The sequence below is a fragment of the Notolabrus celidotus genome, chromosome 15 (genome assembly GCF_009762535.1).
Source record: "Notolabrus celidotus isolate fNotCel1 chromosome 15, fNotCel1.pri, whole genome shotgun sequence".
NCBI classification, from domain to species: Eukaryota; Metazoa; Chordata; class Actinopteri; order Labriformes; family Labridae; genus Notolabrus; species Notolabrus celidotus.
The window spans coordinates 32,859,651-32,878,400 of NC_048286.1; the positions used below are offsets into that span (position 1 = coordinate 32,859,651).

At 40.6% G+C, this 18,750-nt stretch overlaps 1 protein-coding gene across 1 annotated transcript in view; it reads right to left on the reverse strand.

Annotated features, from left to right (window-relative positions):
- Nucleotides 1-3,192: 3,192 nt before the first annotated feature.
- The window catches only part of LOC117826284 (major facilitator superfamily domain-containing protein 12-like), a 17,149-nt gene continuing 1,591 nt past the window's right edge, over nucleotides 3,193-18,750 (reverse strand). The window contains exons 2-11 of the mRNA XM_034702236.1: nucleotides 18,506-18,625; nucleotides 14,999-15,209; nucleotides 14,791-14,920; nucleotides 13,303-13,515; nucleotides 13,123-13,215; nucleotides 12,935-13,027; nucleotides 8,606-8,776; nucleotides 7,395-7,489; nucleotides 5,618-5,748; nucleotides 3,193-4,109 (exon numbers count right to left, since the gene is read on the reverse strand). Coding sequence (XP_034558127.1) covers nucleotides 4,066-4,109; nucleotides 5,618-5,748; nucleotides 7,395-7,489; nucleotides 8,606-8,776; nucleotides 12,935-13,027; nucleotides 13,123-13,215; nucleotides 13,303-13,515; nucleotides 14,791-14,920; nucleotides 14,999-15,209; nucleotides 18,506-18,625 — 1,301 coding nt within the window. The 3' untranslated portion in view covers nucleotides 3,193-4,065. The remainder of the gene's footprint in view (nucleotides 4,110-5,617; nucleotides 5,749-7,394; nucleotides 7,490-8,605; nucleotides 8,777-12,934; nucleotides 13,028-13,122; nucleotides 13,216-13,302; nucleotides 13,516-14,790; nucleotides 14,921-14,998; nucleotides 15,210-18,505; nucleotides 18,626-18,750) is intronic.

The window sequence follows — 18,750 nt, forward strand, 5'->3', positions numbered from 1 at the left end:
GACTCATTTATTGTCATTTTTATTGAATCATTTTCTTATAAACACACTAAGAGTTACATTTGAAGTTTTATTTTAAAGACCCAAGAAAAAAAAGGCTTCACTGGATAAAATGCCCCTCCAAAAACAAGAAAAAACTTATTTCAAGCACTTTTACCTTGAAATAAGCAAAAATAATCTGCCTATAGAACAAGTGAAAAACTGCTTGGTAAGATTTATTAAGCCAGACATCGTCCATGCTGGGACTTGAACTGACGACCCTCCATTTGCCAAGCTAAGCCCCTATGGACTGAGCTACTGCCACCCCAGGACAAGCTTTTTGTTGTTACCTAAATGACCTCGTGGGAATGATGGCCTTTGTCGAAGTCACAAACTTAAGTACCTACACTACCAGTCAAAAGTTTGGAAACACCTTCTCATTGAAGGGTTTGCATTTATTTTAGTTATTGTAAACACTGTAGATTAAAACTGAAGACATCAGAACTATGGAAGAACATATATGGAATTATTTAATTCCCAAAAAGTGTTAAACAAAGCAGAATATGTTTTATATGTTAGATTCTGTAAAGTAGCCCCCTTTTTCCTTCATGACAACTTTGCACACTCTTGGTATTCTCTCAGTCTGCTTCATGAAGTGGTCTCCTGGAATGGTTTCTCTCAGTCTGCTTCATGAAGTGGTCTCCTGGAATGGTTTCTAATGAACATGAGCCTTGTCAAGAGTTCATTTGTAGAATGACTTGCCTTCTTAATGTGTTTGAGACCATCAGTTGTGTTGTTCAGAGGTAGGGTTAGCACACAATGGATAGCTCTATTTGACTCCTGTTGTAATCCAGATTATGGTAAAACCAGATTATTTCATAGTTTTGATCAGGTCAGGTCAGGTTACTTTATTTGTACCCGTAGGTAAACTTGTTTTGCAGCCAGTGAGATGTTAGGTCGAAAATTACAAGATAGACTTCAGACAGAACAATCTACTTAATGTGCAAAACATACAAAAAATATCCTAAAAACTAATCTAACACTAAAAATGGTAAAATGAATAGACATGATAAAATGATAAAAGTGCTAAAGGTTCCCTTTAAAAAGCATATCAGAAAACAGTCAACCAATAAAAACAATGGAATCACATGAATAAATCAGACAATCTGGGCTCAAGTCATAAGATTGGAGGCTGACTGTGTGGGAAATTAAAAGATATTGCTTGTTCAGCTCAGTGACAGCAGCAGGAACAAAGCTTTTCTTGTGACGCTGTGTCCTGCACCTTGGGACTAAAAACCGTCGTCCAGAGTGAAGAAGCTGGAAATCACTGTGCAGAGGGTGTGAGGCATTATGTAAAATAGAGGTGGCTGTCCGCTGATGTCTTCAGTATTAATCTACAATGTTGAACATAATTAAAATAAATGAAAAACATTGAATGAGAAGGTGTGTCCAAACTTTTGACTGGTAGTATTTTAGTTTGGGGAATAAATCCCTGACTTAGAGAAAGACCATCTCTCCCACCAGGTCATTTAGGTAACAACAAAATGTTTGTTTATTTGTTTTCTTTATTTCAATAATGAAAAATATGATCACAAGGTTATTGTTTGTGTTTCCCTTTTTTATTTATCTGAGACAAAAACAACAAGACATAAAAGTATGTCAAAACAAAGAGTTATATCACTGCAGAGGAAGGAGAATCACAGATTGTCTCTGAAGCTAAAATGATCCTTACTGAAGAAGAAGTAAACACCCGACGTGTGTCCCTTAAATCAGGGGTTCCCAGACTTCCAAAAACTGCGACCCTCAAAATATCAAAGTGATTTAATGTGGCTTCATTTAGCTGGTCTGCAGAAAATGACCCTACCTATATGAGCATGTGTCTCTGTTTCCTGTGCCGTTATGAATTAACCTAACTTAGGAGTCATCTGGATACAAAGAAAGAGAGAACACTCATTACTCTAAAAGTAGTATGGGAGGTAGAGCCTTCAGTTATCAGGCCCCTCTCCTTTGGAATCATCTACCAGTCAGGGTCCGGGAGGCAGACACCCTCTCTACTTTTCAGAGTAGGCTTCAAACTTTCCTTTTTGATAAAGCTTATAGTTAGAGCTGGATCAGGCTTGGACCAGGTCTTAGTTATGCTGCTATAGGCTTAGACTGACACACTGGGATCCTGTCTTTCCCTCTCTCTCCTCTCTCTGCCTGTCTCTCACTTTAACTCTTCCTGTCCCATTAAAGTTACTAACCATAGACCTTTCTGGAGTCCCTGAGCTCCCTTGTCTCGTAGGTTCCTCTGGATCTCTGCTGTAGATTCCTTTTTGGGGTCTGTTATTCATTCTTTCTTTCTTTCTTTTCTTTCTTTCTTTCTTTGTTTGTTCTATCCGTGTTTCTTCATCCTTTATGTCTCCTTTTCTTATCCCATCCTTTCCTTCTGTCTTTCCTTCACCATTTATTCTCCTCTTTTTCTTTCTTCTGGTCTCCCTCTCTTCTCTCTTTTCATAGACCTTTCTGGAGTCCCTGAGCTCCCTTGTCTCGTAGGTTCCTCTGGATCTCTGCTGCTGTGGACGTGCCAGACTCCAGCTGCTACAACTACTACTATCCGTCTCCCCACTATCATCTCTCTCTCTCTCTTCATCTCCCTCTATCCCTCTCTCCATAGGCTCTCGCTATAGGCTTAGACTGGCACACTGGGATCCTGTCTTTCCCTCTCTCTCCTCTCTCTGCCTGTCTCTCACTTTAACTCTTCCTGTCCCATTAAAGTTACTAACCACAGACCTTTCTGGAGTCCCTGAGCTCCCTTGTCTCGTAGACGTCCTCGTGTCATCACTATCACCGCTTCCTCTTATTCTCCTCTATCCCTCTTTCCAGACCTCGGTCTCAGCAGATGTGTGTCTAACATGAGTCTGGTCCTGCTGGAGGTTTCTGCCTGTTAAAGGAAGTTTGTCCTCTCCACTGTAACTAGCTAAATACTGCGATGTGCAATGCTCATGGTGGATTAAGGTGGGGTCAGATTGAGGCTTATCCTGTCTTGGTGTTGGGTCTCTATTTATAATTTGACATGGAGTGGTCTAGACCTGCTCTGTTTGTAAAAGCATGACCCCCCATTTGTGTCTCGCACCCCCACTTTGGGAACCCCTGCCTGGAATAGTTTACCAGTATTGTTCCCTTTAAATACATATGAGTATAATATGTCACAGATACTCTGAAAATAAACATAAATCAAATATAATCCGATTTTTAAAACAAAGTTTTTACATTTTTGTGAAAAAAATAAAAAATTCCTTTACATGCCTTTTGGTCTGTAAACACAACATCTGATTAGACACACAGACTCCTGATAATGCTCAGCATCATTACAGGTATTCTAGAGTAGACTCTTTGCAGAGTTAACATTGTGAGTTATGAATCTGTGTCTTTAGAAGAAGCACTGATTGTGAACTCTGATTCTGGTCTCATCATGATGACTGTCTTGATTTTAGAGTTAGTGTCCTCAGTAACTGTGGCTCTGCACTTACTGTGCAAGCCGTGAGTGTGTTTTGATTTCCTACTGAACTTCCAGTCCGGACTGGAGAAGTGTTTCACGCCTGGATAATCAGGTCCGAGTAAATCCTGCAGCCAAAAGCAGGAGGAAATATCTCTCAGCTTTTATGATGCTATGTTTTCTCAAACTCTGAACCTGGCCTGTAGTCGTGTTTCGGTGTGAGTCTTTCATTAGTTCATAAAAAGGGTGATCGTCATTAAGGGCTGGACTTGTTCCCTAACGTCACTGGAGTGAAGCAGCCATGTATGATAATCACATTTTAACGATGACATGGTGAGAATGAAAATATAAAATGTAGAGAAACATGATCAAAATTTAAAAATCAAAACGCTCTCCCTTTTGAAGTTTCTCCAGAATCCCTGATTACTCCTGTAACGATGTCAGAGACGTCTCATGTGCAGCCTCTGAACTCTTCCCCTGGTGTTTGTTTAGTTTCCCTGAGAGCTGAAGATCAACACAGAAACAGAAGTGAAGGCTCCTCTTCAGTCTGACTTGTAGTGTGCGGTTGGAGGTTGGCGTGGGGTCGTTGTAGAAGTGACGCTGGCAGAGCTTTAGTTGACTGTGGGTTCATCCTCAGAGATGATTGGTGTGGCTCCTTCACACACACACACACACACACACACACACACACACACACACACACACACACACACACACACACACACACACACACACACACACACACACAGAGAGAGAGGAGGAGTTAGAGATGTTAGAGACTTTCTTCAGTCGCTGAATCAGAGTATCAGGCTCCATTAATAAGAACTTTACATGTGGAAAGAGACAGTGAACACATTCCTGGGAATAATCAACAGCAGTGTGTAGAGAGGTTTCATCACACAGCAGACGACACACTCTGCCTCTGTTAAGTTAGGTTGAGTTCAGCACTTCCAATACGGCTTCAAATTGGTGCTCAGGAACAGATGGGTGATGTCACGGATACTACGTCCATTATTTATACAGTCTATGGTATTAACCTAAGGTGCATTTCGACCAAGAGTTCCGGGGTCTTTTAGCCCCCAGAACTACTTCCCCCTGAACTAAAAGGTTCCTGTGCCCCCATTGTTGTCTGCGTTTCGACTGCGGGCTGAAGTCCCGGGTAGATTGTGTAAATCAGGCCAGTGACGTATGGAGGAAAAAAAAAGTAAATGCACTACACCACCAGACCAGTAGAGGGCAGTAACACAAAGAGGAATGCCATTCATCACAGATGACACCATAGAAGCAGACGGACAGGCAGGTATCATTATGAGCAACACAACAGTTAGCCTGTTAGCATGAAGAGACTCAGCTGGCGCTGTTTTAGATGGTGCTATATTTCATCACAGATGGATTCACTGAATCAACACGTGAGAGGAGATAAGCGCGAGTAGCAAAGACGTTTCAACACGGCTTTAAAATCCTTTTGAACTCAAAAAGCCGTGGCAGAGATCGGCCGGTGTTTTGGTTTAAACAGCGACCCTGTTAACTGGAGACTCTCAGCCGGATGCATCCCTCATAAACATCTTTAGACCATCATTAAATATCTGATGAGGATATTTTGAAATCTTCATAAAAACTAAACTAGTTTGCATTCCCAGGAACTCCCTCTGTGTTTCAACAGCTGTGTAAACTCCACAAACACTGACACGTTCAGCTGAAGGTCTCCAGTTTACAGGGTCACTTTTAAAAGCGGAACACCGGGAGGAGAGACGCATTCACGGTGGGCTGAGAGAAGACTACTGTTACAAGCTGCTAAATCAAGAGAATCACAGCTTCTTCTTTTGAAAAGTACACACACATACAAAAAAGATAGAACAAATAAAAACTAATGAAAGAAAGAGAAATCAAGTGAATCACAGATGTGTGTGATGTTATTGTGGACGGAGGGCGGAATAAAAACACTGTGGTTAATCTACCAATCAGACACGTTCAGCATTGCAGGCCCCGCCCCCTGAAAGCCCCAGGGCTTTTTGAAAAGTACTACCCCCCTAGCAGGGGCTTTTTAGGGGGGAGATTATCTACCCCTGAACTAAATTTAGACCCTGGGTCCACCGGTCCAAACGCACGTAGTTCAGAGGTAAAGTTCTTCCGGTCAAAATCCCCCTATAGTTATGAACTCACGTGTTCTGATCTTGATGGGCCAGATGAGGATGGAGCAGAGTGCCAGAGCTGCGATGATGGCCACGCCTCCTGTTACTATGACCATGATGTAATGGTAGAACCACACACACGCAGGACAACAGTTCCGCGTGCTGAGAGACGAGAGGGGGAGAGAAGAGGGAGACAGTTCAACAGTCAGATGGACATGTTCTCTTGTGTTACACTTACACTGTACACCATATTCAAAATGCATTGGATATATAAACAGCAGGGGTTCCCAAAGTGTGGGTCGGGACCCCAATGTAATGAGTTTTCTGTATTTCTTTTTGTGAGATGACTCTTAAGTTTAGTGAATTATCTAAAGCATCAGTAGCAGCAGGTTAATTCATAACAGCACAGGAAACACAGACACATTATCATACAGGTAGGCTGATTTATTCAGACCAGCTAAATGAAGCCACATTAAATCACTTTAAGGGACAGTGGGGGTCGCGACTCTTTGGCACCTATATTTTGGGGGTCACCTCATCCACAGTATCAACCAAAGTCACTCCACAGTCCATCTTTTTTGTTGCCTTCATTTAAATAAGACACCCCATGGAACATTTGAGCTCCAGTATGGACTAAAACCAGGGAGAGAGTCCCTGCAAGCACAGATATAATGTTCTTACATGTAGCTAAGGTGCATGTATGCAAATATGAATATAAATACTTATGTTTAAACTCATCTTAAACTTTACCAGAAGGAGGCTAGCTTCTTCCTCTCCTTCTAATGTAAGAGGCTCTGTATGACATGAAGACTGTGTGGTCGATGTAATAACATCCCTTTCATATATTAGAGCTGTGACATTTTTCCTCTTGTTCCTCATGAATGTTATTTTGTGTCAGGGTGTTTCATTTTGTCTGTTCTGTTTGTCCTGTTTTGTTTCACTTGGTGTTGAGTCTTTTTTAAAAAACTGCTGAACGACTAAAAAGTGCATTTTTGTTTTCTAAAAATGTTGATTTTATTGAAAATCCATGAAAGGTAATGTTCAAAGTGCAAGTCTCAAATGTGACACTATCAGAGTCTGTGCTCCTCCAGAAACAATACCAACAAACTGCTGTTATCCCATCCATCCACTAATGTTGTCTAGACTGAAATGTCTCATCCCAAAGATTAACTCCTGAGAATTTTGTTTTACAGATATTATAGATCCCCCAAGGATAAACTCTGCAGACATGGTGACCCTGCAGACTTGGTGACCCTGCAGACTTGGGGACCCTGCAGACTTGGTGACCCTGCAGACTCGGTGACCCTGTGTTGTTTAGGTCAAATCTTGATGTTCTCATCAGTGGAACATCCCTGACTTTCCCTGCAAGGCATCTTCAGTTTATTCATTCTTTTCCTTTGATTCAGTCCTCTGGTTCATGACCAACTATCTGCAAAACCAGTACCATACCCAGTACCATGCTCCTCAGCTGTTCCCATCCATTACAGCTGCTAAAGTTCAGTAAGTGTGGCTTACTTCTGCAGCGTTCTTAAGCCGATCAGCAGAGCAGAGGAGAAAACTGAACACTAACTTTCTCTAACCATGGTCAGCTTCAAACCCAGACAAGAACCCGTCCTGCTGCAGACCGTACAGACCTGAGGGATCTCTGCACTTCATCTGTAAATCAGATCTGTGTGCAGGTCTACGTCATGATCCCAGTGATACTCTGTCTTCATTTCTTACAATAGGAGGAAGTTGAATATTCATATACCGTCACTGAGTGAGAACTCTAACATCGTCATTGACGACAGTGATTCTGGAGGACTTACTGGCACGGGTGCAGAGACTGGATGACCATCACAGCCGCTCCATTAGCAAACTTATCAGTGAAACTCATGGCTCCGTACACGAAGGCCCCGCTTTGCTGCAGACACACAGTAAGGTAAAGAAAGAACAGGGCAGGTAAGGTTGTGTTTACAGCTTCCACAAACACAGACACGTGCACACAAACACACACACACACACACACACACACACACACACACACACACACACACACACACACACACACACACACACACACACACACACACACACACACTCAGGAGCAGAGTCACACTTGTGCAGCTGGACTCACAGCAGGACATGTCTTCACGTGGATATTTCTTTCTTATATTCACATGAGGGTTTTATCTTCTCTAAAATACTCCTGACTTCTTCTTCTTGTTACAGCGCCGGGGTTTAACACATGGTGAGAATGTGAGGAGGTCAGGATGCAAAACTGTCTTTTAGAGCTGAGTCAGGCTTGGACCAGGTCTTAGTTCTGCTGCTATAGGCTTAGACTGACACACTGGGATCCTGTCTTTCCCTCTCTCTCCTCTCTCTGCCTGTCTCTCACTTTAACTCTTCCTGTCCCATTAAAGTTACTAACCATAGACCTTTCTGGAGTCCCTGAGCTCCCTTGTCTCGTAGGTTCCTCTGGATCTCTGCTGTAGATTCCTTTTTTGGGATCTGTTATTCATCCTTTATTTCTTTCTTTTCTTCTTTCTTTCTTTCCTTCTTTCTTACTTTCTTTCCTATTTTGTTTTCTTTCTCTTTTTTCTTTTTTCTTCTTTCTTTCTTTCTTTCTTTCTTTCTTTCTCTTTGTTCTTCCTTTTTCCTTTCATTTCTTCAATCCTTCTCCATTTTTTCTTTTTCTTTCTTTCTTTCATTTATTCATTCATTCATTTTTCCTTTCAATCCTTCATTCCTTCAATCATTCTTCCATTCTTTCTTTTTTCTTTCTTTCTTCACTTCTCTTTTTGTTCTTTCCATCTTTCTTCATCCTTTATGTCTCCTTTTCTTATCCCTTCCTTTCCTTCTGTCATTCTTTCACCATTTATTCTCCTCTTTTTCTTTCTTCTCGACTCCCTCTCTTTTCTCTTTTCTTAGACCTTTCTTGAGTCCCTGAGCTCCCTTGTCTCGTAGGTTTGCACACACACACACACACACACACACACACACACACACACACACACACACACACACACACACATCTTACCGTCTGATCAGCGATGAGATCGGCAGTCATGGAGAGCGAAATAACCAAGAGTGTGGCTGACCCCGCCCCTAGCAGCATGGCCGCTCCATACACCTGCTGGCCCATACTGGTATCCAACAGCACCCAGGAGGAGAACGCCAGAATCAGCAGGAGGCCTACGAAGTACGTGAGCTTCATGAAGAGAGGAGAGAGAGAGAGAGACAGAGAGAGAGAGAGAGAGAGAGAGAGAGAGAGAGAGAGAGAGACAGGGGGGTTAAAACTCATCAAGGTTGTGTCATGTTATTAATACAGGCAAGTCTTAGCCGTGGTCACTCCTCCTCAGTCTCTTCAATAGGGATGTAAGGATATATCACAAGGCTGTAAAACATCAATACAAATAAGGGTGGATTAAAATCAATTCAACAAAATGTGTATCTGGATATTATTTGTAAACAGTAGGAGGCGCTATCTGAAAATAGCTACATACATAAAGATTGTTATCATTGTGGTAAATATAATTAACAGCTGTCTCAAAAAGTGGAACAAACAGTATTATTATTATTATTATTATTATTCACTTAATCATCACTAACTAGTAAGCAGGCTTGTTTAACTACCTCATAGACTCATGTAATGCACATCCAGCATTTCTACACAGACCTAAATAACATCAGCCGTCGCCAGCATCAGCAGCCGGTGAACCGAGGGCGTCTGATTCAGGAATGTACTCGTAGCAGTGAGTCTGGTCGGGACATGCCTCCGGATTAGCCTTGCATTAACTGTTGGCAGCTTACATGCCAAGTATGTCAAATAAGCTTTTTTCAAAGTACAACCAACTATTTTCAAAAGTGCCCAAAGAGAAAGGAGCATAATCAGCAGCATGTGATCGCTTCAGAGAAACCGCCTCACCAGACGTCTCCCTCAGAGACCTCGGGGGTTTGTCTGAGTTGCTGCTCAGAGCGGGTTAGGATGGCTGTACCTCCTTTATACAGCTTCTCTCTCTAAGAACACTACCAGTCAAAAGTTTGGACACACCTTCTCATTCAATGTTTTTCATTTATTTTAATTATTTTCAACATTTTAGATTAATACTGAAGACATCAAAACTATGAAATAATCTGGTTTTGCCATAATCTGGATTACAACAGTAGTCAAATAGAGCTATCCATTGTGTACTAACCCTACCTCTGAACAACACAACTGATGGTCTCAAACACATTAAAGCTGGGGTTGGTAATCAGATTTAGATCCACTTTTTGTTATACTGGTTAAAATGATCTTTATGTCCTGATGGTAATCAATACATAATGTGTTCTGTAAAAAGAGAGAAAAAAAGCTGCTATCTACAGCCGGAGTAAACCTTGGAAAACACCAACCAATCACCGTTTTTGGGGTCCAAAATTTTAAACCATTCAAATCCCGTCCTGCCGTTCTGCCCGCCTCCTGCAGAGCGTACATTTCCCCTGCGTGCACTCCGAGTTTCCGTCTCCTGCCTCTGCTTCCCCTGACTCTACTGACTGCCCCTCTCGCTCCACCTCGGGCCTGTCCCCTCTGACCCGATGAGGGGCTTTGCTCAGGACTGTAGTCCGGATCAGAGTCTAAAAAGCTCTCACCACGGAGGCTCTGACAAGCAGAAGAATGAATGACATTTAGTAAGTCCTACAGAGATGTAGATGTACTGTAGCGTCCGTCCGGACGCTGTAGGGACGACGAGCAGATTCGTGAACACGTTTAGTTTTAATAACCGGTCACTGTCGGCCGTTACCACGACAACCAACAAAACAACAATCCATGTTTGAATGAATGAAGAACTTCTCCTCTTGTCTCTCCTCTCTCCCGCTCACACACTCTACACCTCTCCTGATGCCTTCACTAACCGTCAACACTGTAGGAATTAAGAGCATCTACACTGAACATGTTTAACAACAGTAGAGCTGTTACAGTATTATATATGTGTTATAACTTTTCTCCTGATATCATGTCACCATGACAACTGGATAATGTTAGCATGACAGTTGTGAGTGCTAACAGCAGCCATGTTTATTTGTGTTTTTAACTTTCACTATGAGAATGTTTTGGTGAGGACCGGTTTTGAATCAGTCACCATCATATGGTCGCAAGTCAGCGGCGCTCGTGCATGTGAGCGGGGGGGGCGTTGTTTTGGAGGAGCTCTGAGGGAGGAGGGGAGGGGTTAGACGGAGTCATGAGGAAATGCTACATTGAAATTCATGCCAGTTTTCCGAGACTGCCAACCCCAGCTTTAAGAAGGCAAGTCATTCTACAAGTGAACTCTTGACAAGGCTCATGCTAATTAGAAACCATTCCAGGAGACCACTTCATGAAGCAGACTGAGAGAATACCAAGAGTGTGCAAAGCTGTCATGAAGGAAAAAGGGGGCTACTTTACAGAATCTAAAATATTAAACATATTCTGCTTTGTTTAACACTTTTTAAACAATTAAATAATTCCATATATGTTCTTTCATGGTTCTGATGTCTTCAGTATTAATCTACAGTGTTTACAATAATTAAAATAAATACAAACCCTTGAATAAGAAGGTGTATCCAAACTATGACTGGTAGTGTGTATCATAATCATGCAGCACAGGAAGCAGAGTCTCTCTCCACGGTCTGTCAGAACCCTCAGCCCTCACTGAAAACACTACAGGCTGATGGGCATCGCTCCAAGCGACCAATCAGGTGTCTAGATGTCATATTTTGTCTCCCCCCCTCCCTCACCTCCTCTTTCCTGAAAGTTATTCTGCAAAACAAACTGTGTTTCACTTCCTCCTCATCTCTCGCTTTGGTAAAATGTAGACAAACTTGAACCTCCGGGCACTTTCAGACATCCTCACTAACAGCTGACGGGCAGAATTCCTCTCTGTGTTTTACTTCCTGTTGGCTGGAGATTCAGCTGCATGCCATGTCAAGGCAGCTTTAATGACTTAGCACATTTAAAAACAACAATGTGCTTTACAAAGTACAAAGGTAGAAGAAGAAGGGGCGGCTGTGTCTCAATGAGTTTCACAAGAGATGAAATCTGCATGTCATACTTTGAAACACTTTAAAATACAGAAGAGTCTCTACAGAGGAGTGGATGTTAGAGGCTGGAGAGCTGAGAGAGGATTCAGGATGACACGACTCCATGACCTCGTGATTTTTTTGAGTAATTGTTATTTTTGGGCATTTTCGCATTTATTGGTTGGAGAGAGACAGGAAATGAGGGGAGATATAAGACCTGCAGAGTCAGTGACATTTTTCAAATCCCTTCTTAAGACTCACTTTTAGCTTTTCAGCTTTTTATTTTTATTCTCTATCTAACTCATTTTATTAGATTTAATTTTATTTGATTATTTGTTGTTTTATAATTTATTTTTTCATTTATTTCTTTAATGTTCTTAATATATACCTCTCCATTTTCTCTGATGTGATGTCATCTTCTTCTTAAAACATTTTTATTATCCTTCCATGCCTTAATTTACTTACTTATTTACATATTTATTTACTTACTTACTTATTTACATATTTATTTACTTACTTATTTCTTTACATATTTATTTATTTGCATATTTATTTATTTACTTACTTATTTACATATTTATTTAATAACTTAACTATTTACAAATTTATTTATTTACTTATTTCTTTACATATTTATTTATTTGTATATTTATTTATTTACTTACTTATTTACATATTTATTTAATAACTTAACTATTTACAAATGTATTTATTTACTTATTTTTTTACTTATTTATTTACATATTTATTCATTTACTTATTTATTTAAACATTTATTTAAACATTTATTTAAACATTTATTTAAACATTTATTTATTTACATATTTATTAATTTATTTACTTACTTATGTATTTATTTATCTATTCTTTTATTTATTTATTTTTTACATTTTATCTATTTTAAAAACCTCTTTAACAATGATTTATTGGTGGACTGTCTCACCACTTTATTCATTTTAAATTACGTTAATTTTTTTTAATATTTTGAGTTGTATTTTGTTTTCTGCATTGTTAAAATTTCTACACTTCTCTCCGCCTGTTAAAGGTTTATTTTGTCACTCTGACATGTGAACTTTAGGAGCTGGGATGAAACTGTCTGATTGAGTGCTGAGTCACAGCTGCCTGTCAACCAGAGACTTCATTTAAAGATGTGAAACTTGAGATATGTTACAGTCTGGAAATGTGGAACCAAGTCTTTAAAAGAACCAGGTTTCAGTCTCCATACGTCTTTTTGCTACGATGGGTGTTCACCAGTCTGACTCTGCCATTAGTCCTCGTGTATTTGAACCAGTTCAGGTCTGATGAGGATGAACTGTGAGCTTTTACTTACACACTTTCCAATGAGTTTACTGACAGGCTTCATGATGAAGGAGGATATGAAGCCACTCAGGTACATCACTAAGGGGATTGTTGCGATGTAGTTCTGTTGGAGAGACAGAAGAGACACAATGAGGACAGGACATACTGGATGTTTCCATGTGACTCAGGGAGTGTGTGGTTGTTGTGTTGGTGTGTTACCTTGGGCAGTCCCAGAGTGTTGATGAGATACATGGAGATGTAGGTCTGAGACAGATTCACGATCAACCTCGTGGACATGTAGAGTAAGGCCACCTGCACAGAGGAAGCACAGAGTCAGAGGATTCAAGATGAAGTTACCTCAAGGCGTCTGTGTGTTTGTTCTGAAGAGAATCTATCCACCTGATAAAAAGATGGCTGCCGCAGCCAACACTTCCACTGCAGCAGAGGGGAGGTAGGCTTAGGTCGAGGCAGCAGAGGTCTCCGTTCCCCCCTCTCATCCTCCTCTTCCTCGTCTCTGTCCCCTCCTCCTCCTTCCGCTTTGCGCTCCGTGGTCCCCAGGTGGAAAAGGAGAGAGAAAAAAGCACCGATGCCCAACACGATCAACGCCAGGTTCTGGAATCAAACACACGATGAGACAGAGTTATTATGACCCTGCTCTCTTACTGATCATCTGTCTGTGTAAGATGCTTCATTCTGATTTGTCTTTCATAGGATTTTTGTGACTCAAGAGAATCAAAATACAGTCACAGGGACAGGCTGAATTATCTACCTTAAAGGTGACATATTATGCTCTTTTTCATCAACATATATTGGTCTAAGAGGGTCCCCAAAACATGTCTTGAAATCAGATTTTGGTCTGCCTGTAAACCCCTCTTTTTCAGCCCTGCTCAGAACAGGCTGTTTTCTGTGTCTGTGCCTTTAAATGAGAATGAGCTCTCTGACCACGCCCCCTCAGGAAGTGGGTGTGGCCTCGGCTCTCCAGCACGTTGATCTGATGTTTACATGTTGGCTGAATATACACGGCTGCTCACAGACCCGCGTTACTTCAACCCTCTGAATCTGATCCAGAATCTGATCCTGACGGAGAGGCGCCTGCAGCAGGACCTTTCTGAAGGATTGGTCACAGATTTAGTGTTTCTTGTTGTTTTATTTGTCAGTATGTCGACGTGTGTCTTGGTACACAGCTACCAACATGTAGCTATGCGGCTATGCTAACTAGCGCTAGCACTTTTCCATGATAAATAAAAATCATCCACTAGATCTTCAAATTTGCAGACGTGGGGAGTAAAACCGACCTTTGTGTTTATTAAGACAGCCTACAACTAGCATGCCTCCCTCCTAAGCTCCTTGTTAGCACACATGTGTGCAGGGAATGAAAAACGGAGGAGGGGTTGAGTTGTATTTTATACAGTCTATGGGCTGAACAAGCTCCGAGCTCTGACTTCCTGTTACAGACCGGATGGCGTTGTGACGTATGAAAAACACTGAAAACTGAAACGGCTGGTTTCAGCACACATTTACAGAAAGGTGGAGAAATCAGAACAGGGGCAGAATGGATTCTTTTCATTTCAGGGGGTTTGTAGACAGGGACACATATTTCAGGGAGAGAACCATCAAAAAGTCCATTTTGCATGATATGTCACCTTTAAGATATTACAGAAGCAAAAGTGTTAAAGGAGTGAAATGTTGATGAGTTTAACACTTTAACCCTGATCCTGATATCTGATCGACTACATGAATTATTTAAACAGTGAAGATGTTCTGGTAAAAATCAAAGACTAAATGTGACTAAGACTGACAGGCTTTTTAGTCTAAAGACTAAGACTAAGACGCCAAAATGAACACTGCCTCCATCATTCTGTCGTGTTCATCAGAACTCGTTCTCACCCTAAAGACCGGCATGTCTTCTGGTCCAAGCGCTTCACCGAGGGGGTCTCCACCCTCTCCAGCATGGACATGGAACAGGAGGAAAGCCACTGCGTACACCGTGATGTTGGCTATAACTGTGAAGGAATATCTGGACACACACACACACACACATTAAGGATCTTCATGTTACCTGGCTTGTTTACTGTCTGTTTTTTGTCAAACTCACCTGTATGCAGTCAGTTCCACTTTGGCGTGCTCACAGGTGACCAGCTCTGGGATCAGAGACAGGTGGGAGATCTGCGTGGCCGCCCAGCCGAACTGAAAGACGATGATGAACGGGACAAAGTAGATCAGACTGACCCACTGTGGGGTGAAGGAGTCACAGCCCAGACACTGGTTGAAGATGAACGCAAAGGACAGCATCACACTCAGTGTACCTGGAGAACACACACACACACACACACACACACACACATACTAATAAAGAGACGGCACTGAGAGGACCGTCAGTGTAGAATCTATGGAATACAGATATCATCAGATCTAAGTCACCCCAATGAACTTTTGATGGATGTCCTCACACAGATTCAAATCTCATTGTCTTTGATGTCTTTGTCCTTGAAGTAGAAACTGTTGTAAGAAGTGGTTGTGTTTGGAAGGTCATCACTGATTTATAAATGTTCTAAAATGTTATAGTTATTAATATTTGAAAGTTAAATAAACGCCTGTGGTCACCTTTAAATAGATAAAAGGGAACTAAACTAAAGGTTGGTGATTCACAGCTTCTCCTTCATGAGGCCACTGTTCTCAAACAGAGAGGGTGAGCAGGGGAGCATTTCAAACTACAATCTGACCCAATCACTCAATATTAACATTTCTACAAACTGAAGCTGCAACTCTAAGAATTTAAAATGTTAATGTTATTAATAATAATAACAATATAACTCTTTTTATTATTATTATTATTATTATTAATATTATTATTGTCATTGTTAGAATTAGTAGTAGTGTTGTTAGTTTTTAAAGTTGTTATTCATTTTATAATTATTGCTATTATTATTATTACTATCAGTATTATTATTATTCTTATTATCATTAATATTGTTATAATTGTTTTATTATTATTTTTAATAACAATAATATTATTATTGTCATTATTAGAAGTAGTAGTAGTGTTGTTAGTATTTTAGTTATTTATTTTATAATTATTGCTATTATTATTATCATCATTATTATTATAATTATTATTATCATCATTATTATTATTATTATTATTATTATTATTATCAGTTTTATTATTACCAGCATTATTAATCGTATTATGCTTTTTGCTATTGCGTATTGCTATTATTATTATTATTAATATTATTATTAGCAACAGTATTATTATTAATGTCATTATTATCATAATAATAATACTAAATAATAATAATAATAATAATACATTTTATTTAGAAGCGCCTTTCAGAGCACTCAAGGTCACTTTACAGACAGATAAAAAACACAATAAATAAAAGAACACGATAAAATAAATAAAAACAACAAGCAAAGTAACACCAAGTTAAAATGAAGCAGTGGAAATGAAGCAGGGAATGCAGTTTGAAACAGATGGGTTTTGAGTTTTGATTTGAAGAGGGGTAGTGAGTCAGAGTTTCGGATGTCCGGTGGGAGTGAGTTCCAGAGTTGGGGAGCAGAGCGACTGAAAGCTCTGCTCCCCATGGTGCTGAGACGGGCAGGGGGGCACAGAGAGGTGGAGGGAGGAGGAAGACCTGAGGGAGCGAGAGGGGGTGACGGTGTGGAGGAGATCAGACAGATACGGAGGGGAGAGGTTGTGGATGGCCTTGAATGTGTAGAGGAGGATTTTGAAATTGATTCTGAGTTTGACCGGGAGCCAGTGGAGCTGCTGGAGGATGGGGGTGATGTGGTGAAAGGAGGGGTTCTGGTGATGATGCAGGCTGCAGAGTTCTGGACCAGTTGAAGTTTATGGAGGGATTTGTGAGGGACACCGAAGAGGAGTGAATTACAATAATCGATACGGGAGGTGACAAGACTGTGGACCAGGATAGCAGTGGTGTGAGGGGTGAGAGAGGGGCGGAGACGGTTGATGTTGCGGAGGTGGAAATATGCAGACCGGGTTATGCTATTGATGTGAGAGTTGAAAGAAAGTGAGCTGTCGAGGATGACACCCAGACTCTTTACCTGGGGGGAGGGGGACACTGTTGAACTGTCTATGGAGAGGGAGAAACTGTCGGCTTTGGATAAGGTGGATTTGGTGCCTACAAGGAGGAGTTCTGTTTTATTGCTGTTGAGTTGAAGGAAGTTGGATATTAATATTAGTATTAGTATTATTAGTAGTAGTAGTGGTAATTTAAAAGTAAGATTGACCTTTGAAATCGAGCTGTATCAATTTTGATCCACACATTTCAACACGGTTTGACTATATATTAAGTCATGAAATATTAATTAGTTTTACATTGCATCAATCCAGTAAATATTCTTCTTGAAGTTTCAGGAACAATTTGAAAGTTTTTCATAATTGGTAAAAAATATCCCTGAAGAGCCTCGAGTGGGTCTCTGATCCACAGCTGACATTTCTGATGTCTCAAAAAATATATCACAGTGATGACGTCGAGGTCTCAAAAACTGATACAGGGGTTATGGGTTTAATTATTCATGAACATTTTAAACAGAGCTTTCTGTGCTGGCAGAAACTTAAATACCTTTTATTCTGCGGTCAGTTTTACAGTTATTTTGCACACCCCCCTTCTGTGCTGTGAAAATGTTAAATACTTCAAAGTCATTTTAAAATCAAGTCCTCCTGTATGTTGTATAGGAGTGATATTTAACAAGGAGTATCTATACTTTGACTCAAGTCATGAAGTGGTATTACTTTGCCTTACACAGCCCGGTCTGACCACTCTGACTCAGCAAGAGGTTTATAATAAAGCTCCCCTCGTGTGTGTGTGTGCGTGTGTGCGTGTGTGTGAGTATGTGAGTGTGTGTGTGTCACTGGGCTACATGCACTCTCCATGTCATTACAGAGTCTTGTAAACCTGATCTGCCTAGATCAGTATCAATAAAATATATGCAAAGAGTCCAGTATGGGATCATAGTCCAAACAACAGTTTCATAAACAGAGTTTTAATGTGTGTAACAGCTAACTGACCTAAAAACAGAGACCCACTACAGGACATGACTTTAACCTTTAGCCACCCAACATGTACAACATGCCACAGGATACCTGAACAGAAACGTGCAGTATGAGTTTTTAATATTTATTCATGTAAATATGAAATATTGTCTTGGACTAAAGGTGAGCGGGTCTTTCCTGTCAGAGCCCCGACCCTCTGGAACAAACTCCCAGAGACTCTTTATTAGGGAGGTAAGGATATATCACAAGAAGGTCAAACATCAATACAAATAAGGGTGGATTAAAATCCATTCAATATTATTTGTATCTGGATATTATTTTTAAACAGTAGGAGGCGCTATCTGAAAATAGCTACATACATAAAGATTATTATCATTGTGGTAAATATAATTAACAGCTGTCTCAAAAAGTGGAACAAACAGTGTGTGATAAATATGAAGACAGGTAATAAACAGGACCTGTAGAGATTTGATTCTTCCCTGCATTAGTTTCATTTCAGTGTAAAGTGAAACAAAGAATACTTTCCTGTTAAAGCTCCATCCTTTCTGAAACTGAAACAGTTCATTGATTCATTTGACCTACCAACCAGGTGCCATGTTTTCCTCTTGCCGTAGTTTCCACAGCCGGGGGTTCGGTCAGACTCGTACCCAACGAGAGGAGTGGAGATCGCATCAGCTATCTGCCCGATCAGCAGCAGCACACCTGAACCAGCAGAGGGAGAGTTTCATTAAACCAGTGATAGACAACGACAGTCCATGTGTTATCAGATAAGATACTTCATTGATACACAGGTGTTGCAGAAACACAAACATAAGCATGAATCCAGA